General features: G+C 37.8%; 1 protein-coding gene across 1 annotated transcript in view; it reads right to left on the bottom strand.

Annotated features, from left to right (window-relative positions):
* Positions 1 to 24,933, bottom strand: part of usp34 (ubiquitin specific peptidase 34) — a 480,412-nt gene that overhangs the window by 274,658 nt on the left and 180,821 nt on the right. The window contains exon 20 of the mRNA XM_039738342.1: positions 8,708 to 8,790. Within this exon, the coding sequence (XP_039594276.1) occupies positions 8,708 to 8,790 (83 nt within the window). The remainder of the gene's footprint in view (positions 1 to 8,707; positions 8,791 to 24,933) is intronic.

Here is a 24,933-nt window from a genome sequence, read left to right as displayed (position 1 = left end):
AAAAGCAGGAAACAAAGCTGGAGGTGGCAGGAGTTAAAGATGTTAAGATTTGCATTAGGTGTGACAGTATTGAGAATTTTGATCAAGGATCAATGCGCTGCATTATTAGCTTTTGTGCTCCTAGCTATGAAAAGTCTAGGCTTGAAACAACTTTAAAAAGGACACCATTTATTTTGTTAGAGAGGACTCTTGCCTACCCGTCCTTCTTATTTGCTTTGTTGTTTGTGAGTCGAGCAGTGAGAGAAGGTCATCATGCTCTCTGAGGAAGCAAGGAGGCAAACTTTGTTTTGAAAAATGCAGGAGCAGAGCTTTTTTACCGATAGAAGACTAAACAAACTGTATGCAACGCTTTTGCCTGTGTCAGTAAAGGGCAAACTCTTAAGCTTGAGTATAAAACATATAAGCAATTAAATGGCATTTACAAGCATTAGAGCTCATCAATACCTTAGGCAATAAAATTAAAACACAATGTATTAAGATATTGATTATTTTGAACACTACAGGGGCTTAATAGTTGATTGTTGAAAGTTAGATCTCAACTGAATTGTTAAGTTAAAAATTGATTAACAACTGAATGGACATTGATCTTAAAAGCTCAGGATTAGGCCGTAAGAATGAAGGGAGGGGTAATCAGGTGATGCTTATTGCTAGATGGCAAATATGTCTTGCCAGCAAAAATACCGTTGAGGGAAAGTTTATTGCTGAAGAAGACTGTTATGGGGAAGTCTTCAGTGACTAGAATATTGTTATGAGAGGGTCTGGAGCATCAGGTGATTGTTATGGGTAGAGGTGCTGAGTGGGGACAACATCATGCGAAACTCTATACAGTAGATGTTGGGAAACTAGTCTGGAAGGGGGGGCATTTTGAGATAAAAATTGTAATATATTCAGTGCTCTCTGGACACTCAGGGCTCACTTCATGGATTGAGACAGGCTTTATGTGCTTTGAAATTGTTTTCTATGCTGTGCAAATAAGTCTTAAATTCTGACTTCCTTTCTGAAGACTCTGCTTTGTTTTTTTCTGAAGATTTCTTCACAATAATGGAAATGGACAGGATTAGAAATGAGTACATTAAAAAGTCAGCTCAAGTTAAAAGGTTTGGAAATTAGGTCAGAGAGGAGAGACTGGGTTGGTTTGGACATGTGCAGAGGAGAGATGCTGAGTATACTGAGAAAAGAATGCTAAGGATAGAGCTGTCGAATCTTCTCATCCTGTACTATCACCTCACTTCACAAATACTGTTTTGCAATAAATGACAAAAATGATGAAAATGTACGCAGTAAACTACCAGAAGTATAAAGTTTAAATTAGCAAAATCGTGCCTGATAGGCGCCTCATAGAACAGCAGCTTCAAGCCCAACTTTTTTTTTATTGATTTTAATTAAAAGTAAATAACAATCCATACAATGAAATAAAAAATAACAAAACCAAAATTCAAAAGAATATGAAGGGAGAGTCATGAACAAAGCAGCAGGACAGGAAGAGCTTATTCTGTAATGATATTGATTAGACCATCCCATATTTAAAAAAAAAAAAAGTTTTGAATAGATCCTCTGAGAAAGAATTAGTTTTTTTCCAATTTTAAATAGTATAGGACATCAGTTACCCACTGGGGTAATGCAATTAACGATTTCTTTGTCCTTCTCTACTTTAAGCCCATCTGAGAGTACACCAAACACAGCTCTTAATGGGTTAGGAGTGAGTGTGAGACAGAGGCTGTCTGATAGACACTCACCAAGATTTTGGTCCAAAATTATCTTAATTTGGTGCATGCCCAAAACAGGTTTGTTTTAGTAACACAGGTGCTGGGTCTTCTGCCTGATATACTGTAGATTAAACAAGTTTCTCTAAGCATTCAAGGCTTAATTATGGGAACACAGGCAATCTTTCATATTAGTGCATTACTAGTGTATATATACATTCACCTAAAGGATTATTAGGAACACCATACTAATACGGTGTTTGACCCCCTTTCGCCTTCAGAACTGCCTTAATTCTACGTGGCATTAATTCAACAAGGTGCTGAAAGCATTCTTTAGAAATGTTGGCCCATATTGATAGGATAGCATCTTGCAGTTGGAGATCTGTGGGATGCACATCCAGGGCACGAAGCTCCCGTTCCACCACATCCCAAAGATGCTCTATTGGGTTGAGATCTGGTGACTGTGGGGGCCATTTTAGTACAGTGAACTCATTGTCATGTTCAAGAAACCAATTTGAAATGATTCGAGCTTTGTGACTTGGTGCATAACCTGCTGGAAGTAGCCATCAGAAGATGGGTACATGGTGGTCATGAAGGGACGGACATGGTCAGAAACAATGCTCAGGTAGCCCGTGGCATTTAAACAATGCCCAATTGGCATTAAGGGGCCTAAAGTGTGCCAAGAAAACATCCCCCACACCATTACACCACCACCACCAGCCTGCACAGTGGTAACAAGGCATGATGGATCCATGTTCTCATTCTGTTTACGCCAAATTCTGACTCTACCATTTGAATGTCTCAACAGAAATCGAGACTCATCAGACCAGGCAACATTTTTCCAGTCTTCAACTGTCCAATTTTGGTGAGCTTGTGTAAATTGTAGCCTCTTTTTCCTATTTGTAGTGGAGATGAGTGGTACCCGGTGGGGTCTTTTGCTGTTGTAGCCCATCCGCCTCAAGGTTGTGCACCTTTCTTTCCCATTCTGACATTCAGTTCGGAGTTCAGGAGATTGTCTTGACCAGGACCACACCCCTAAATGCAATGAAGCAACTGCCATGTGATTGGTTGATTAGATAGTTGCATTAATGAGAAATTCCACCTACACGGGAAGTTGGAGAATTAGTGATGAGTCAGTGAGTGAGTCAGTCAGTCAGTCAGTGAGGGCTTTGCCTTTTATTAATATAGATGCATTTCAGAAGTAGAACAGCCAATGAATTGCAAAGAGAAATGATGAGAGGGGACATAATTGTCAAGTATTGCGTTCTAGGTTGAAGTAGTCTGAAATAATGTCAATACGAACTGAAGTTTCTGGACTAGTATACAATAGTTTGATCCATGCACATGTATATATGCCAAATCCAAATTTATGTAAAGTGATGAATAGGTAGTCCCACTCAACCATATCAAATGCTTTTCTGCCTTCACAGATAGTAAGATTTCGGGGGGTATTAGATTTAATAAGTTAATATATTATATTAAACAAACTTCAAAGACTGGAAGCTAAATGTCTGCCTTTAATAAATCTAGTTTGGTCTTGTGATATTACAGAAGGAAGCACTTTCTCAATCCTTCGAGCTAGAACTTGGGAGACTATCTTAATGTCACTATTCAGGAGAGAGACTGAACTGTAAGATGCACATTGTACTGAGTCCTTGTTTTGCTTAGGGAGGACTGAAATTAATGCATGGTAAAAAGTTTGAAGTGGAATTTTGTTGTCTTTAGCTTCTATAAACGTTGCTAATAATAGTGCAGCTAACTTATTTGAAAATATTTTTTATAAAATTCCACTGGGTACCCATCAGGGCCATTTACTTTCCCACTTTGAAGTAAGTTTATAGAGTCTGTAAGTTCATATAGAGTCTAGTAATTCTGAGAGTGTCACAGGTTAATCTAATTCCACAGTGCTAAAAGTATCTAGTCAACAGACTCATTCGATTGTGACTTATCTTCTTCAGACTGAGTAGAATATAAGGACTTATAGTACTCTCTAAATGTGTGGGTTATATTTTCACGGTCAATGACTATCTCCATCTGTGTTGGTAATTGCTGTTATTGTATTGTGGGCTTCCTGCTTGTGGATTTGATGAGGTAAAATCTTATCATTCTTCTCAGTGTTTTTCAAAATAATGATGCTGCTATGTTCCTTTAGTAGTCAAGAAGTTATATTTTGACTGCAAAACCTGTCTTTTCCTATAAAGTACATCATTTGGAGACCTGGCATACTATCAGTCTATTCTGGTCATTTTACTAACTCTGATGCCTTCTTAGTTTCCAACTTTGTAAGAAAGATATGAAATAATCTGTCCTCTTAAAAATGCCTTAAGAGTTTCCCTGAGTATTCTTGCAGAGACTTCTGGGGATGCATCGGACTCCAGTAAATAATCAATTTACTTGGGCATGAATTCTGTACAGTTCTCATTAGTTAATGACAGGAGTTTAAGGCGTCAGCTACAATATATATATATATATATATATGTAGGGCATAGTAATTTATGCTCCATTATCAGAGGGGCGTGGTTGGGCAGAGACAACAATAGTGGCAAACTTACAAGATTTGATAACAGGCAAAAAAATTATTGTCTGTGAAGAAATAATCAATACTTGAGTAACACTGAGAAGAATTAATATGCTCTGAGGTTAAGATTTAAAAACCTCCATAGGTCTGATAAGTTACAATCCGTTACAAACTGTGTAATTATATTTGCAGTATTACATTTTATCATTGCTGTAGTTAAGTTAATCCTGTACAGGTCTGGATTTAAAATATAATCAAAGTTTCCAGCAATTATAATTTTATTAGTGTTCACATTAGGAATAGATGCAAACACATTTTGGATGAAATCTCTATCACCCATGTCAGGTGCTTAACACAAGAATTATCAAAGCCTACGAAAAAACTTGTAAAACCGAAATATACTATACAGGTCATAAAATGAGTAATTCCAAATGTATAGACATATATACCTATGTCTCTGTTTTTTGTCAGTGCGGCTTTGACATCCTTGATCATAAGGTGCATACTAATTCAGCATAAGCAGGAACACTTAAAATTGAATAAAAAAATTAAAGTGACAATGAGATACGAATAAGGCGGATTCGTCAGCGTCTGTGTGTCATCTTTTATCCATCCAGATCAGAGAATTTCCAGTTCGGCTGTCTAAAAACACCACTCACATCTACAGTAATTCCCAGTTTCAGATAAAAAGTAACAGTGTAAGATCCCTGGGGAATGGGGGGCGGTAGTATATATCATGATTATGACTGAGAGAATAAAAGTGAAAAAAAAATAACTTTTACAAGTACTATACATTTACAGGGGTGTTACAGATGCAAATCAAATGTATGTGTTTATTGTATGGTAATAACAATAAGAGCAGGTCACTACTCAAAACGGTAAATATACGAGGCAGTCAGGATCGAACCGGGTGACTCTTGATTATAAGTCAGGAATTCTTACCACTGCACCACAAAACTGTTGCGTCATCCTTGAACCTTTTGTGAAAGTGTTTATTTGATCTTTGCACTTCAGGCTTTACACATTATATAGTTTATGTCTACATATTGTCATTTATTAATAAAATATGAAAAATGTTTCTGTTTTAACAATTTATTTACACAGATTATTGTAGAACCAGAACACACATGAAATGCATGTGTTCCAAATAACGATCTAGTATTTCCATTCTAAAACTCCAGCACTTCATTCCCAGATAATGAAGGCTGGAACAGGGAGAACTTTGTGACCATTGTGCGGCGGTGGGGGGATGGAATAGTAGGCTCCTTGCTGGTTGTCTTGATCAGCACATTTACAAGACAAAAGGCGCTGATGGAGAAGTGTGAAGGGATTAATGGTGGGCCAGATTTACGAGTTTTTTCATAGGCTTTGGTAATTCTAGTGTTAAAAATTTATCAGAATCACTTTAGTATTAAATAAATTGCCCTTCATCATAACATATCGCCCTTCAGGATCACACATTACATCTGACACTACAAATGGGATAATAGTTCTATGTATTAAGATTCCCACACCCCTAGTTTTCTTTGTAAATCTGGAGTGAAAAATCTGGCCAATCCATTTCCTTTGCAACCAAAACTGGTCCTTACTTTATTAAGTGAATCTCCTGTAAAATACTATCTTGGCATTCAAACCTGTTAAGTGAATAAATATATTCTTTCTCTTTAATTCATGACTGAGACCTTTGAAATTCCAGCTCATAAAGTTCACTGTTTGGTCTTAAAAACATTGCTTCTGAACATCTGTTAACATTTCATACTCTTAGGTTAAGAAAGTAAATTTTTACATATGACAGCTTTGACCAAAATTTCATATTATTGCCAGGTGTTATAGCTATGAAATCTACTGTTGTGCAGGCACTTACAGTTATTGGGGTACAACCACTACTTAACAGTACTTATAAAAAGTAAATCAGTTTCTACTGTAAAGAGGAGACTTTGTGAAGCACATTTGACAGGGCAAGTGGCAGTAAGGAAACCATTTCTTAAAGGGAAAAATAGGGCCTTGAAATACCGGCTGTGGACTTCTGCAGACTCTTGATAAAATTCACTCTGACACATAATTTATTCTCATTTGGGCAAGACTTCTACTTGCAACAAATGGGGACTGCATTGGGCTGTCAGTTTGCACCTCACTATGCAAACCTATTTATGGCAAAATTGGTGGTAGATTTTATGTCAATATGCATCTTAAAACCAATGTTGAATCTCCATTACATTGATGACACCTTCATAATCTGGACTGCCAGTGAAAAGGACCTCCTACATTTTCATAATGAATATAATTTCCACCCCAACATAAAGCTGAAGCCGAATTATTGAAAAACAGAAGTCAGCTTCCTTGACACCACCGTTCAAGTGAAAGACAGCACCCTTGCAACTTCTGTTTTTCACAAACTGACAGATAGACGGACCTACCTGAGAAATGACAGCTTCCACCCCAAGCACACAAGGCACTCGTATTTTCAGCCAAGCAATACGATACCCATATTGTATTGAAAAGCTCATCAGAAACTTCAAAAGACTTTAATGGACAGTTATCGTATCCAAAGATCTTTACTATATATTGTTCTCCTCTCTTGCTTAATTAATCTTAGCCTGAAGAGATGTCTCACTTAAAGGTTTTCCAATGTTGTATCTGTCCTGGTGTCTATATAAACACAGTGAACTCCAGTTTCTGAATTACATCTTGCCTGAAGAAGGGGGCCCAAGTTGCCTCGAATGCTTGCATATTGTAATCTTTTTAATCAGCCAGTAAAAGATGTCATTTTGCTTGACTTCTCACTACATTCATAATGGCTAACACAGTACAACACCTTAGTACTAAAGTACTAAATCTTTAATTCATCTCACAGGGTGTTTCTACACCATTGAGTTGGTGAAAGGGTGGTTTCTCAGTGTGTGACACCAACTGTCAAACAAGAAGGATGAAGTGTGATGGTCTGAGGTTCTTTTGCTGGAGGCAGAGTTGATGACTTGCACAGAGTGACTGGCATTCTGAATCAAAGGTGCTATCACAGTTTGGCTGTCATATCAGCAAAAGATGGCTATTTTGATGAATCAAACATCTGAAGAGAATTTTGTACACTTAATGATTTCCTGACTTTTTTATTTGCCAATATTAATTTGTTCTATGCCTTGATTTCAAGCAACATTAAGACATTAAACAATCCCATAAAAACTAAAGTCCACAAACTCTTGGCCATATAGTGTACTACACTTGGGGGATATTGTCCATCTGTGTTGTTTTCCCATTTCACCACTTTCTTAAAAGACAATATCGAGCAGCATCAATGTAAAACTTACAGTTTAGTAAATTTTACTATCTTTTCATAGGTAATCAGTTTAGCTTACTGCCAACTATGATCCCAGCTAGTAAAAGCACAGTTTAGAAACCTTTCAATAGCATGTTCCTGTGCTGTTTCATATACTGCACTCACCTCACAAGGTATCATTGAGATTAAATATTTCAAATTAGTTCATTTTTATAATTCTAAAGTTCCATTAATTTAAGTAATTTATTTAGGAAATGAAACAGAAGTGAAAAAAATTATGGAACATAAGTTCATATATTGGGATTTCATTAAATTGCATTATCAGTATTCAGGAGATGGAGGCTCACCAAGGAAATCATCTTAACTTTCATCTACTGCACCCTTTCTAGATGCATACTGTTGCATCCCTCCTATACATACTTACATTTTATGTAAGGTACCTACATACCTTTATAAGCATGTACTCATAAAGACTTTCAAAATACAATAAACAATAAATGCAAAGAAAATACTGATATTTACATAAAAATACTGACAGAATACAAAAATGTGAAGCAAACAAACACCAAAGGCACTTTCACCATAATTTATACAAAAGGTTGGACCTTTGGTATCTTCTATTTTCATCTAATAAACACTAAACTGAAGTCTAAGTAAATATAATCAAAATACTACACAGCCTTTATTTAGTCTATCAAGTTAAATGTAATGATATGCAAAATGCCATGGAGTTTGTACTGAATTAATAATAAATACAGGAGTCTGCTGAGCAATTTCCAATGAAAGAAACAAACACAGATTTATGTCACTGTTCTGCTGACAGGAAACAAACAACTTTAACTTGATGAATTAATGGAATTTAGCTAATTTCCACTTAGCAACTTTTTAGATTATTCCAGCTGTACCAACTTACTTATAATGACTGGCTGCTTTAAAGGATTTGTTAATGTGGACACGGTTTTAGGGGAAAATAGTTTCAAAATATTGCTGATTGTATTCCACAGCACAGGAATCACAAACATATAGCTAAATAAATTATAAATCAGTATTTATTTAGAAAGTAAACACTTAAAGAGAACACAGGTTTAAGCATTGAAACATTTGTGTTCCTGTTACTCATAATTCATGCACAGAGAAAGGTAAGATATTTGTCACTTTTGTTAATTTTACCATTAGTCTTAAATTAATATCAATGCTATATACAAAACTTACTGAAGTGGTCCGGTGAGCCAAGTGTGGAAAAAACACAAGTCAGGAACTGCAGTCTTACTTGAACTTCTGCACTATGACTATACCTGCAATAGAATGGACAGTGCAAGATAAATCACCATAAGCTATTATTTGCATGGTCATCATAGCATAACAACGTAGAGCAATAAGTCTTCTTAGAATTACGCTAAAGAAACCCAAAGTTGCTTTACATCACTAATACTGCAAAATGGCTTAAACTATAAATACCTCAAAATGAAAACAAAAATAAGAATTTGAAGGGGGAGGGTTTAATATTCACTAGTAATACAAATATGAAAATACAAAAGTGTGCACAGAAAATAGCCACTACACCTTATCGCTTCTTAATCATAGTTATGGTCTGCAGTAACGATGTTATAGCTGCTTAGTCGACCTCAAGTGAACCAATAGTTTTCCAATTGTTGTAGTGCAGACTCCTTGGGCATAATCTGCTGTGTCATATTACATATACAACCATTTGCAACACAGGGTGTTGTCAAAGGTTAGGTGATTAAATCTGTTTGCTTTAAATTTAACTTTGAAGCAAGATTCCACTCATTGTAGGGAGTAATTCAATTAATTCTAAGAGCACCTGTTTATCTGCAGGTAATCCAAAGTATCTGAGAACTAAACAACAGATTCACCTGTTTTTTCAAGAGCTTCTCTTCCATTAAAAAATGTAATCACATAATTCATATTTTTAATTAGAATTAACTTTATATTATGTACATTTTACACATTTCCTTCAAGCAATGTTTTTATATAAAAGCAGAAATAAATGACTAATTTTTAATTATCATGTCTATAAATAATAAACTATTCCAATTATTTGACAGAACAGTTTTATTTAAAACAGTTAAAAAAAATAATCAGTCAAAAGCTCAAAGTTTTGTTTTTTTTGAGTTACAATTGCAAATGTCAATAAGTCTTCTTTGAAATCATAGAGAAGAACAAATACAAGATATTATTACTTTCTCACTATTTATTTAGCCACTTGCTTAAGCAGACCAGTTTTGTTTACTCCAGTCCAAAATGGAATACTATTTTTTATTAGCAACATAATCCTCACAAAGAAAATAAATGTTCACTAAAGACCAGTGTTGGGAAATGCTGCTTTTAAAATTAACTTACATTACAGGTGCTGGTCATAAAATTAGAATATCATGACAAATGAGTTGATTTATTTCAATAATTCCATTCAAAAAGTGAAACTTGTATAATAGATTCATTCATTACACACAGACTGATGTATTTCAAATGTTTATTTCTTTTAATTTTGATGATTATAACTGACAACTAATGAAAGACCCAAATTCAGTATCTCGGAAAATTAGAATATTGTGAAAAGGTTTAATATTGAAGACACCTGGTGCCACACTCTAATCAGCTAATTAACTCAAAACACCTGCAAAAGCCTTTAAATGGTCTCTCAGTCTAGTTCTGTAGGCTACACAATCATGGGGAAGACTGCTGACTTGACAGTTGACCAAAAGACGACCATTGACACCTTGCACAAGGAGGGCAAGACACAAAAGGTCATTGCTAAAGAGGCTGGCTGTTCACAGAGCTCTGTGTCCAAGCACAATAATAGAGAGGAGAAGGGAAGGACAAGATGTGGTAGAAAAAAGTGTACAAGCAATAGGGATAACCGCACCCTGGAGAGGATTGTGAAACAAAACCATTCAAAACTGTGGGGGAGATTCACAAAGAGTGGACTGCAGCTGGAGTCAGTGCTTCAAGAACCACCACACACAGACGTATGCAAGACAAGGGTTTCAGCTGTCACATTCCTTGTGTCAAGCCACTCTTCAACAAGAGACAGCGTCCGAAGCATCTCACCTGGGCTAAAGACAAAAAGGACTGGACTGCTGCTGAGTGGTCCAAAGTTATGTTCTCTGATGAAAGTAAATTTTACATTTCCTTTGGAAATCAAGGTCCCAGAGTCTGGAGGAAGAGAGGAGAGGCACATAATCTACATTGTTTGAGGTCCAGTGTAAAGTTTCCACAGTCAGTGATGGTTTGAGGTGCCATGTCATCTGCTGGTGTTGGTCCATTGTGTTTTCTGAGGTCCAAGGTCAACTTAGCTGTCTACCAGGACGTTTTAGAGCACTTCATGCTTCCTGCTGCTGACGAACTTTATAGAGATGCAGATTTCATTTTCCAACAGGACCTGGCACATGCACGAAGTGCCAAACTACCAGTACCTGGTTTAAGGACCATGGTATCCCTGTTCTTGATTGGCCAGCAAACTCGCTGACCTTAACCCCATAGAAAATCTATGGGGTATTGTGAAGAGGAAGATGCAATACGCCAGACCCAACAATTCAGAAGAGCTGAAGGCCACTATCAGAGCAACATGGGCTCTCATAACACCTGAGCAGTGCCACAGACTGATCGACTCCATGCCATGCCACATTGCTGCAGTAATCCAGGCCAAAGGAGCCCCAAATAAATCCTGAGTGCTGTACATGCTCATACTTTTCATGTTCATACCTTTCAGTTGGCCAACATTTCTAAAAATCCTTTTTTTGCATTGGTCTTAATTGATATTCTAATTTTCCAAGATACTAAATTTGGGTCTTTCATTAGTTGTCAGTTATAATCATCAAAATTAAAAGAAATAAACATTTGAAATACATCAGTCTGTGTGTAATGAATGAATCTAATATACAAGTTTCACTTTTTGAGTGGAATTACTGAAATAAATCAACTTTGTCATGATATTCTAATTTTATGACCAGCACCTGTATTTATCACTTACAAAAAAAGTAATTACTTATGTTATATAGCTACTGATTAGAAAATGCAATGTGTTACAAATAGTGCATTACTTTTCCTTCTAATAGAGCTTTGAAATTCATACTTGAAATCAAAATAAGTCGATTTCCTTGAACAAAGAGAAAAAACAATATTTCAACATTCATTACCACTCCATTACAGATCAAGATGATAACAAAAAGCAATATTTAATGATATTCATTTTACTATGCAGTTTTTAGTGCTCCTTATTTAAAGCCTTTGTTATTTCTTTGGATGTCAATTATAGCATTGGGAATGGAAGAATATATCAAGTCCAGTAAAGCTAATTTTAAATTTAAAAGTAATGGTCAACTACTTCTCAATTAAGAAAATATTTAGTCCTTTATGCACTGTGAAGTAAATAACCTTTGCAGCTGCATATTTTCCAGGTTCCCAAAATCGAACAGCTACTTATTTGTCAAGATAAGATCCAGCATAAGTCAAATGAGTAACAGAAGAAATTCCTCTGTACAACAGTTTATTTTTAAAATATATAAAATTGAGAAAAAAAAAAGTTATTACATACACAAAATAAAAGGCTTCATTACAATCTTAGGTTTCTCATGTTAACTTTAATTACTTTCAGTAACTTTAGTTTTTCTATAAAAGCAGAAATAATTGATTAATTTCAGAAATAAACGTTTTAATAACCACTTGTCTATGAATAATAAATGGAAATGAGCTTCCATAATAACACATTAAGAAACATACCATACATGAGCTAAAGAAACACTAGTATTTTTCCTTCAATAAAATAAGCACTGCATTAAGTTACCAGCAACTTTAAAAAGTAATCTGACTACTGAATTCATGCAACTTTTAATGCGCAACCCCAAACAAGGGAAAGTAGTGGCAAGGGTTGCTAAATATTAACTTAGCCAGGACTGGGAATTTATCCTCCTGTAGCTTCTGCCACTGCAATGAAACCAAGTCAATCCCAGTTTCCTGCTTAATTCTGTTTCACTTAACAACTGATTTCATGGAGGAAGAGCTAGTCTGGTAATTCAAGCTTTCAAAGTGGCTCTTCTGGATTGTGTTGATCATTATCAAGAAACAACACAGGAAACAATTAAGTGAAGCTGATGCCAGTAACCCACTAGTGCTATTAATAAACTTGGATTCACCTGCTGCTGCTTCATTAACAACATGTAAATAAAAACAAGAAAATTAATACAGTAATCCCTCGCTATATCGCGTTTTGACTTTTGCGGTTTCGCTCTATCGCGGATTTTATATGAAAGCATAACTAAATATATAACGCGGATTTTTCGCTGCTTCTGCGGACAATGTGTCTTTTTACTTCCTGAACATGCTTCCTCAGTTAGTTTGCCCAGTTGATTTCATACAAGGGACGCTATTGGCGGATGACTGAGAAGCTAACCAATCAGAGCACGCAGTTAAGTTAATGCTTGCTGAATGCAGTGTTAACCAGGAAGTCTCGTCTCGCTCATTCAGCATCAACGTGTTTCGCTGTGTAAAGAGTTGTGCTCTTTTGTGTTTATCTTTGTGCATAGTCAAGCCCTTCATTATGGCTCCAAAACGATCTGCTACTGCTTCAGGGGCCGTGCCCAGCAAACGGAAGATGTTAACGATTGCGAAAAGGTAAACGCTTTGGATTTGTTGAAGGCTACGATTCTTTTTATTTAAAAAGTAGGAAAGGAATATAAGATCTACGGCCGCAGTGTCCTTTTAACCAGGGTGCAAAACAAGTTGTAAGTGGATGTAATAAGGCAGTAGTCTGGATGGAATCTGCTTTAGGGATTTGGATTGAAGACTGCCAGAAGAAGAACAACGGCAGTGCTACACAATCGCCTGAAGTGGCTCCTTTAAGGGCTGTAACGCTCTCCTTTGTTGTGCAGTAAAATAAAACTCATTGTTATCAGACAAGTCATCGTGTCATTGTTGGTGAGTAACCATAATTAATTTTCTACTTACAGTACTTAGTACATGTACGTACGTTTAGTGTCACTGTACACACATTTACTGTATACTATTTTTGTTGCATTGTACATATTTATTGCAGGTGGCATGTCTATCGTAATGGCTGTAACAGTGATATCAGAGACACTCAATACCTTTAAAGTAATATTTAGGTTTTACTGTATATAAACAGTGTGTTTATATACATAATTTCAATGAATCTTACCTAATATCTAAGAGAATACAAAGGGATTATGCTGTATAACTCTGCGGGAAATATTTATAAACAGTGTGGGAGAGTTTATAAGGGCTTAAAATATATAAAAATAACAATAGAAACATATGGTTTCTACTTCGCGGATTTTCACCTATCGCGGGGGGGTCTGAAACGCAACCCCCGCGATCGAGGAGGGATTACTGTACACAGCAAACATTAAAAGCAACTTGAGCACTTACATAAGAAACATTAATGTAATTATTTTCATCCCTAAAAAGTTAGAAATTTTCACAGAGACTAATCTATCTCCAGAAATACCCATGGGAACATTAATAGGAAAAATTTAAAGCATATCAGATTGTTTGCATAATCCTGATTTATGTAAAAGTCAAGCAATTCAAGTCAAATCATTTTGTATTTAGATAATCTGAGATGTACTGTGGAACCAGATCATGTAGGGATTTACAAACAAATAAAACTTTGGACTGGATTACAAATTTTACCAGAAGCCAATGTAGTGCGGCTAGCCTCGCTGCCGCATTTTGGACAAGCTGTAAGCAATGTATGGAAGATTGTGATAGCCCCAGATACACATAATTACAATAGTGTAGTCTGGATATGACAAATGCACTCTTGGTCCCTGCGTGAGAGACATGATTTCAGTCTGTCAATAGGCCATAATCAAAAAAGCTCCGTTCACAACTGCATTTGTATGTTTGGTAAGAACTGTCAAACATAACACCAACATTTTTAACATTTGGGCTGAGATATACAAAGAGTTGCCCAAAATTATATTTATGGTTTGTAGTGAAGCCAGGGGAACCAAAAAGTTTTATTTTAGTTTTGCTCTAATTAAGCTGCAGGAAGTTGAACTTCATCCAGTTTTTAATAGCGTGTAGGAAAATAGAAGGAGCTGTCAGAGAGGAGCTATTGCCAGAGGATTAATGGAAGATTGAGCTGTGTATCATTAATACTGCAAGGGTATAAAATATTGTAGTCATTACAGGTAGAGTCAAGAGGAAGCATGTAAAGGGAAAAAGGAGAGGACCTAAAATCGATCCTTGTGGTACTCCACAGTAAGAGATACAGGTGGAGAGATGTGCCGATTTATACCAACTGAAAAATATCTTCCTTCCAGATCCAAGACCCAAACCAATGTAATGCTATTCCTTGAATATCTATAGTATTACTAAGCAGATTCAAAAGAATATTATGATTAATTGTATGATTGAAAAGAATATTATGATTAATTGTATGATTGTATGATTATTTGAAATTGTCCAGTGGTTACTGGGAAATGTTGGGTCTAGAAATGGCTTCTTCAGCAAAAGGTGCACCAATGCAATGTTTAAAAAATGAAGGAACAATACATTTTGCTAATGAAGTATTACGAAAGTCAATACACTGGGGACAACGGTTGTCAGGACTTCTTTAGAATGATGTGCAGGTAGAATACCAAGGGAGCACAAAGATGGCTTCATCTGAGTCGCATCATCACACAACTGAGAAACTGACTTGGGCCCAAACTGAACAAAGGAATAAGATGGCAGAGTTAACACAGAAGGACTGCACGATGGTGGAAAAATCTGTGACATGACTTTATTGAATTTTGTCAGTGAAAAATTCTTAAAAGCATACACGTTTCAGTGGTAACTTCACCAAGACATATCAGAAGGGGCATTGAGCAGTGTATTGATGATATTTAACAGAAGTATAGGCCTATTGGATTTTTTTCCAATTAAGTTACAGAAACATTTCATTTTTGCATTTTTAACAGAATTTTGATATGTAATTAAGCAACTTTTGCAAATGTCTCAAGAAATCTGAAACTTGTCTTTTTCCACTTTCTTTCAGCTTTCCTGGACTCCTGTCTAAAGTCAAGTGAAGTCGGGGAGCATGCACTGGTACATTGCATTGCCGCACCCACTACACAACGAAAACAACTCAGGATCCCAGGCAAACACGCGGTCCATTCCTACCCTCTGGAATGACCTTCTATCTGCTGCAGCCAGGTGTTATGTGGGCAACCCCTTGGCCTAGTCCAGCCATTCTGGTCCCCAGCGATGAGGATCTTACAAGCTGGATCACCGTCGGGGAAATGTGCCACATGGCTGTAGTGCTGTAACTGATGCTCCCTCAGAATGCATTTAATGTGCCTCATTCGGGACTCCATGTGCAACCGCTCATTCGACACAAAGTCAAACCAACGGTACCCAAGGATTTTCCCAGAGAGACACAGTACCAAAGGAGTCCAGTCTTCGTCTCAGGTCACTGGATATCTTCCCTGTCTCGCAACCACATAGCAAGACAGAAAGCACCAGGACTCTAAAGACTTGAACCTTCGTCATTTTGCATAGATATCGGGAACGCCACACACCCCTTTCCAGCAACCTCATGACCCCCCATGCTCTCCTAACTCGTCTACTGACTTCAAAAGAAGAATCACCAGAGACATGAAGTAAAGTAAACCTCTCGACAAGGTCGACACTCTTTCCACAAACAGACACACTGCTGATGGTTGTGCCCAAGAGGTCATTAAAGGCCTGAATCTTGGATTTTATCCAGGACACTCGCAAGCCCAGACACTCAAACTTCTTGCTCAGTCTCTCAAGCGCCCCGCTGAGAGCCTCCATTGACTCCGCGAAGATCACAGCATCGTTAGCAAAGTCAAGATCTGTGAATCTTTCTTCACCAACAGATGACCCCATGACCTTGCCCAACACCCAGTCCATACAAGTATTGAACAGAGTAGGAGCAAGAACACACCCCTGACAAATTCCAGAATCAACTGGGAAAAACGCAGAGGTTCTGCCTCCACTCTGCACAGCACTCACAGTACCATTGCACAGGCCAGCCATGGTATCCAGCAACCACGACGGGATCCCGCAAACCCTCAGGATGTCCCACAGGGCAGCTCGATCAACTGAGTCGAACGCTATGCGAAAATCGATAAAAGCTGTAAAGAAACTGCCGATATTCGTGTTTGCACTCCATGAGAACCCTCAGTGCCAGGATGCAGTCGGTGGTAAACTTCTTAGGCGTAAAACCAGACTGTTTCGGTCGCTGGTATGTGAGCAAGTGATCACGGATCCTATTGAGGACGACCCTAGCAAGGACCTTACCCTGCACAGAGAGTGGTGTTATCCCCCTGTAGTTGCTGCAATCCAGGCGATCACCCTTCCCTTTTCAGATAGGGACGACAAGTCACGTTTTACAGTCAGTTGGGATGATGCCAGTCGCCCAAATAGAAGCAAATATTGCCTGCAATGCCAGGAGGACAGCCTTACCACCAGTCTGGAGAAGTTCACCCCGGATGCCACAGATCCCAGCAGCCAGAATGTTATATCATATATATATCATGGATTTTTCGCGGGTTCTGCGGACAATGTGTCTTTTTACTTCCTGTACATGCTTCCTCAGTTGGTTTGCCCAGTTGATTTCATACAAGGGACGCTATTGGCGGATGACTGAGAAGCTAACCAATCAGAGCACGCAGTTAAGTTAATGCTTGCTGAATGCAGTGTTAACCAGGAAGTCTCGTCTCGCTCATTCAGCATCAACGTGTTTCGCTGTGTAAAGAGTTGTGCTCTTTTGTGTTTATATTTGTGCATAGTCAAGCCCTTCATTATGGCTCCAAAACGATCTGCTACTGCTTCAGGGGCCGTGCCAAGCAAACGGAAGATGTTAACGATTGCGAAAAGGTAAACGTTTTGGATTTGTTGAAGGCTACGATTCTTTTTATTTAAAAAGTAGGAAAGGAATATAAGATCTATGGTCGCAGTGTCCTTTTAACCAGGGTGCAAAACGAGTTGTAAGTGGATTTAATAAGGCAGTACTCCGGATGAAATCTGCTTTAGGGATTTGGATTGAAGACTACCAGAAGAAGAACAATGGTGGTGGTTCACAGTCGCCTGAAGAGGCTCCTTTAGAAGAGCTGTAACGCTCTCCTTTGTTGTGCAGTAAAATTAAACTCATTGTTATCAGACAAGTCATCGTGTCATTGTTGGTGAGTAACCATAATTAATTTTCTACTTACAGTACTTAGTACATGCACGTATGTTTAGTGTTACTGTACACACATTTACTGTATACAATTTTTCTTGCATTGTACGTATTTATTGCTGGTGGCCTGTCTATCATAATGGCTGTAACATATGTGATATCGGAGATGCTCGATATCCTTAAAATAATATTTAGGTTTTACTGTATATAAACGGTGTGTTTACATACATAATTTCAATGAATCTTACCTAATATCTAACAGAATACAAAGGGTTTATGCTGTATAACTGTGCGGGGAATATTTATAAACAGTGTGGGAGAGTTTATAAGGGCTTAAAATATATAAAAATAACCATACAAATATAAGGTTTCTGCTTCGCAGATTTTCACCTATCGCAGGGGGTTCTGGAACACAACCCCCGCGATCGAGGAGGGATTACTGTATACCTTTCATTAAGATCAAATGAAGTTTCTCCAATGTTTTCTTTAATTAGTTGTGTTAGTGAATTAAAGGAGTGGATGGATGAGAACTACTTATCTTTAAATACAGATAAAACAGAGATGTTAATTGTTGGAGGGAATGACGTTGATCACAATGATATTTTGTCATCATTTAACTTAGTTGGGATCACCATTAATTTCACTGAATCAGCCCGAAATCTCAGAGTTATCTTTGACTCTAGCATGTCATTTAAAGCGCACATTACAAAGTTGTCCAAATCATGTTTCTTCCATCTTGAAAATGCTAGGAAATTAAGGCGCTTAACAAACAGGATTCTGTGAAATTAATTCATGCATTTATTTCTAGTAGGACTGACTACTGCAATGCGGTGGTCACTGGATGTTCAAACTGTTCTTTATACAGCCTCCAGTTAATCCAAAATGCTGCTGCAAGAATTATTACAAGAAGAAGAAAATACAAACACATAGCTCCAGTTCTAAAATCCTTACACTGGCTCCCGGTTAAGTTTAGGGCAGATTTCAAAATCCTCCTTTTAACATATGAAGCGCATTAAATGGCCAAGAGCTGGCTTACTTGTCTGAACTTATCATGACTTACAAACCAGAGCGCACATTAAGATCTCAAGATGCCGGTCTGCTTAGGATTCGAAGGATTAATAAAATAACAGTGGGAGGTGAAGCTTTTAGTTACAGGGCCCCTAAACTAAAGAATGGTCTGCCTGCTACTACTATAAGAGATGCCCCTTTGGTCTCAGCTTTTATATCCCAGCTGAAGACTCACTACTTCAGTTTATCATATCCTGACTAGAGCTGCTGATTAACTATACATACTGCATCGCTATTGTTTGTCATTAGCACTAAAACATAAGTAACATGATAGTTATAATTGGATACTAACCCTCACCTATTCTGTTTCTCTTCTCTGTACTCAAATGTGGCACTTGGTGCCACGGCCCACCTGCCAAGTTGTTTTGCCTGCCTAAGGTAAAGTCATCCCTGATGGAGGATGTCAGGAATCATGGGAAAGAGGGGTCCTTTCATCGGATTGTCTGGCCCAGCACTGTTTCAACCATAGAATGGCCAAATGGGGGAGGCAGCTTGATGGATGAGGTCTCCAGGACACTAAACAAATTCAAATTATATTATCTGTTATCATCTACTGTTAAATTCTGCTACGTACTTTTAAAATTTTTATTTGTATACTGTATTGAGGATTTGTTCTGTGTATTGTATTGATCCCTATCTTTTTGACACCCACTGCATACCCAATCTACCTGGAAAGTGGTCTCTTTTTGAACTGCCTTTCCCAAGGTTTCTTCCATTTTTTCCCTACTGGGGTTTTTTCGGAAGTTTTTCCTTGTCTTCTTAGAGAGTCAAGGCTGGGGGGCTGTCAAGGTGGTTCAATCACCACTACACCCTCAATTCTATCTTGATTATTACAAAACACTAAATCCAGACAAGCTTCACCCCATGTTGGTGCTTTATTAAAACACAGTCACTGATTACTTCTAAAAACTCCTGCCCTTGTGCTCATTCATCTGCAATGTTATCCCAGGTAATATTTGGATAATTAAAGTCCCCCATGACTATAATATCTCCCGGTAAACTTGCCTTTTTGATATTACCAAAAAGATTTGTGTTGAAATTACTGTCTGAAATGGGTGGTATATAACACATTCTTAAAATAAGACTTTTTTCCTTAATATTTCCCAAGCAAAGCCTTATGTCCTCACTAAGATAGAGCTCTTCGTCCAACTGAAGAGGACTCCGACTTAAATTATGCTTAACATAAACAGCAAACCCATCTCCTTTTCTGTTCTGTCTATCCTTCCAAAAAAATGTGTATCATTCTATGTTACACTCATCCCTTTCTTTATTATTTAGCCAGGTTTCCGTTATTGGTATAATATCATAAATATGTTCTGCAATATACAGCTCCAACTCATTAACTTTATTTTTGATACTTCTAGCATTAAGGTAAGCTATTTTTAATGTGTTACTCCTTCTGCATTTAAATGTTGGCTTAAATTACTATGCATTTTTATTTGTACACTGTTATTTGTTCCTCCATGCATAGATCTAAACCTGGCCTGTCATAAGCGCCCTGCCCCCCCGTTCTCTAATTTAAACCCAATACATTGGTACCCGCCCAGTTCAGTAACCCGTCATGGCGTAACAGGTCCCATCTATTCCAAAAGCAGTCCCAATGCCCCATAAACCTACACCCTTCTACCCTTCACCAAGATTTGATCCACATGTTGAGCCTTCTAATGTCTCTTACCTGGACTGGCACGTGGCACAGGCAGAACTTCAGAGAAGACTACCTTGTCAGTTATGCTCCTCAGTCTGGAACCAAACTCTTTGAATTTGTATAGTAGAACTGACAGACTACCCTTATGTATGTCATTTGTTCCAACATGGACAATGACAACTGGATCCACCCCCGCTCTGGCCAAGAGTCTATTCACCCTTCCAGGGAGGTCCCCACCTGTGCACCCGGAAGGCAACACACTGTGTGAGACTCTCGGTCTCTGGAGTACACTTGCACTTCAATCCCCCTAATGATTGACTCCCCAGCTCTCACTACCTTTCTCTTTCTGGGAACTGGTTTTGAGGAGAGGTGATGCTCCAAGGCAGTCTGCACACTTTACCTTATGCCTTGTGACCGTGGTCCACCTATTTCTATTTTTCCGGTCTGGAATCTCCTCCCGTGCCGCCTTGGGGGTGCACACCATCTCTCTGAATGACACCTGGGTCAAGTCTGACAGTAAAAGAGTGAGAAAAATGCAGGGACTAAGAAGGACTAGATGGTGTACATGAAAGTGAAGCCATAAACATGATGGGCTTGTGATCACATAAAAAGCACTTACTAAGTTATCAACTGGGGGACCAAATAAAACCAAGTCTAATGTGTACTCATGTCAGAAACAAGCTGAGTAGAATTAAGGGAGTTATCTAAGCAAATGAACACTACTTTAATCTTTAACAAGTGGCTTAGATGGACAGCAGACATCAATGCTAAAATCACCAAGAAAATTGACATTATAATTGACAAATATGATAGATATAAGAAAATCTGTGTAATTCTGAAAAAAATGCTTGACATTTGGTGATCTGTACGTTAATGCAAATAAAACAAGGCAGGATAACTGAATTTTAAAAAACTGCACATCAAAACAAGACAACTCCTCAACTGATAAGAACCGACATTTCAATGTTTTTGAAAACTATTACTGAACCACCACCTCTGCTAGTACTCCTTAGTAAATTAAAAATAACTGCTCATAATTGACACTGTGAAAATTGACTCATCATAAGCCAGTAGAAAATATTTAATATCATCCAAGGACAAGTTCCACAAATGTGTCAATACAAACAGAATTCAATTTACTGACTACAAGAGAAAAAACAAGAACTAATTCTTAAGTCACACCACTCTTACTATGTACATAGAAAAAGACTAATAAAAGTTTAGTGTGCAGTTTCAGAAATTAATGAGACATCTAGTAGTAAATTCACTAAACACAAAGAAAAATTAAAAACTTAAATAATTAAATAAGATTTATTTAAATTAGAAAGAATGGAAAGTAAGGCACTTACTAAATATGTCTTTGATCAAACAGAAATGGCTCAACTTGATGCATTCTACATACTGGAGCTGGATTAACCTCTCAGGCTCCCGGGAGTTAAAAGGTACTATTAACTTTTTACAAAGTGAGAAAATGGAAGGCCAAGATGGCTACGTAGCAGAATTCCACAAAAGCTCTGTGAATACAGGCTATGCTTTAGAATGCTAAAGAAAGTAACACTAAACCAAAATCACTATGCCAGCAACTAATTACTATTCTACCAAAAATAGTAAAAACTATTACAGTGAGTAACCTGCACTAGGTTAGGTAGTGTACTGGGGTGGCACTGCTTAAATTCCACTTGTACTCCCTTGTAGAACCAAATTGCATACTTTGAGACTACCAAGGAAAGATATTTTCCTGAATAAGTACTATTTTTTCATATACAGTACATGTGCAATGCTACTCCTTATTCAGGAAAAGATCCCAGTTGTCCCACGAGAGAAGGACTTTCCGAGACTGTGGTCATAAAGCTTATGGAGCCGTTTCTCGATGATGACAGAACCGTAACAACTTTTGCATAGAGTGCGACAGGCGCTTCCACATGCAGCTAAAGTCACTTCAGTACACATGTACTTTGCAAGCATGCCCTTGTCATCAAACACAGGATGCTCTGCAGTCTACTTGTCTTTACATTGTAGGAAGATAAGTAAATAAATATAGGTAAATAACATTCAATATGGCTTTCAAATAATTAACATATATATGTTATTCATATAAAGATCATTACAAAACATAATCGCAAACAGGACTTTGCATGATACCTTGGTGAGCTCTGTAAGCTCTGCTTTTTCTTTGAAGGACACATGTGGGGCAGACTGCCTGGCAGGATGACACCCGACCAATTACTGCATCTAAAACCATCTTTCGCCTTTACGCCTGTTGCAGCTGCATTATTCTTATGTCCGAGTGGATGTTTCTTGAAGGGAGGGCTTCTGTTCTATTTCTCCCTTGTAGAACCCTCATCTGAGGTCACCTCTGTTATAGCATGTCTTTATTTGAAAACTAGTAGTGTCAGATTGGGGGGAACATGACTGAGGGAATAAAACTGTATAAAAAAAAGAACACTAACTTTTTACAAGTACCATAAATTTACACCGGGTGTTACAGAGTAACATCAAATGTTTTGTTTTTATATTATAGCAGCAATAATAATAATAGCAGCCCACTACTCAAAACATGAATCGCCGGGGTTCAAAGCAGCAATCTTTCGATCATAAGGTGGCAGCTCATACTTCTGCACCATCCAGGAATACGTATTAGTTTTCTGTCGATTGACAGTTGAGCTTGGGTTTGCAACTTATTGACAGCAACATGTAAATTGATTTTTTTTTTTTTTTACTTTGGTTATATACTTAAAGAAAGCACACATGTTTATTTGATATTTGAACTAAAGTCTTCACATTTTATACACTTCATGTCATTATTAGTATAACATGGAAAAGGTTTTTGCTTTAGGTATGTGTTCAGCATTTCTTGCCTTGCATTTCTTTTCATCCTACACTTACCCAGATCTTTGTAGATACAGAACACACATGAAATGCATGTATTCCAAATAACGATATACTTTATTATTTACCCTGTACAATTCCACAAGCACAAGCAAATAAGGAGCCTTGGGTAAAGCCGGGACAACTTTTTGCCTGAGTTGAGCTCCGCCAAGGAGGGAAATGGGACAGCAGGCTGCTTGTGATCAACACAAAAGACACTGATGGAGAGGTGTGAAAGGATTTAAGGTGGGTCGGGGTTACGAGATTTTTCGTAGGCTACAGGGATTCTACTGTTAACTATCACTCATCATAGGCAGACTTGTGATGCTAGGGTAATGAGCATTACAACTTAGTTATTTAAAAGAATCTGCAATGACTATTAAGGAGATCCCATCTTCATCCCTCAATTTCCTGGAAACATACACATTTTTAAAATAAACAGAAAACACAAGGCCACATAAGGCTGGAGTTATACTTCACGCGACGCATGCTGCAGCGGACGCTCCTGCTACGCAAGCGTTGTAGTGTTTATACTTGAGCGTGTACTTTACAAAGCCACTTTGCTATAACGGCAGGTTATTCATACGGGCATCTGTCATAAGACAGGGTGCAGTAAGCTGAACTAAGACACAGGAAAGATGACCTTTCCTTCTTTAGGGTCTATTTAACAAATTTAAAAATAACAAAAAAAAACGGTTGGCCCATTAACGTAACAAAATAAAATGCTTGAGTAAATGATATTATTTTGTTTAATAAGTAATGGGAAGGAGGAGGGAGGAAGATAAGAAAATATAAAAATAAGCTGACTGAAAAGTAAAATGCTCTTCAGCCTTAATATAAAAATCTTCACAGATGAAACCAAAACAGAGTTGTTTGCTCTTAACACCAGGCTTTATGTGGAGCAAAAAACAAGAATAATTCAAAACTTACAAAACCCCATCTCCTGCAAATTTCTGCCTGACAACCTTGCACTACATGCCTGTGATTTAAGAGAAAAATTATTCTGAGAAATGTGAACGATGCCGTTCCGTGCTTAACGGACAGAAGGTCCAAACAATTCCCAAGTCAAAAACTTAATATGAACAGGTCAGTAAATCTTTTTAGATGTAAACTCTCCATCATCTTAAAGGAATTCATCACAAAAGCAACCTTGAATGTTGTGGGGATTTAGTGACCTGAACTCGCCTTAAGGGACAGTGGGTAGTCGTGCAGCGCAATTTACAAAGAGAGTTTTGCTTCAATTGCACCGATCACACTCATTCGCAAAGATTTACAGTCTCCCAGGAGCCGAGGGGGACTCAAAGTGTCATAAACAGTGCGAGAAGAGAGGACGACGCCCGAAACTGCAAAGCTCTCGACCCGACGGAGCAGCCCGACATTCTGCCCCACCTAGTGTCCACTTTGTTCTCACGACCTCTCGCTGCGAAGGCGGTGTTGTCTTCACATTGTTTACAGCTCAGTGCAGTTAAAAATTAGAAAGACGCAAAGCTGTTTACCTCATCTCTTCTACTATAAAGTACTGCCAATTAAAAAAAAAGTTATAATGTAGCAGTTTCTGTGACAGTCACGTGGGTGAATAAATAAAACTTCTCTGTCAGAACGTGCCTGGTGGCAGATGGCTCAGCGCTGGAGTCCAGAGAGGAGGGCTGGGAGAGGGCGACGTGGGGAGCACTTCTATGGGAAAGATCA

The sequence above is a fragment of the Polypterus senegalus genome, chromosome 16 (assembly GCF_016835505.1).
Source record: "Polypterus senegalus isolate Bchr_013 chromosome 16, ASM1683550v1, whole genome shotgun sequence".
Classification (NCBI taxonomy): domain Eukaryota; kingdom Metazoa; phylum Chordata; class Cladistia; order Polypteriformes; family Polypteridae; genus Polypterus; species Polypterus senegalus.
The sequence above is the reverse complement of the archived record's forward strand: the minus strand, read 5'-3'. Positions and strand labels throughout refer to the sequence as shown.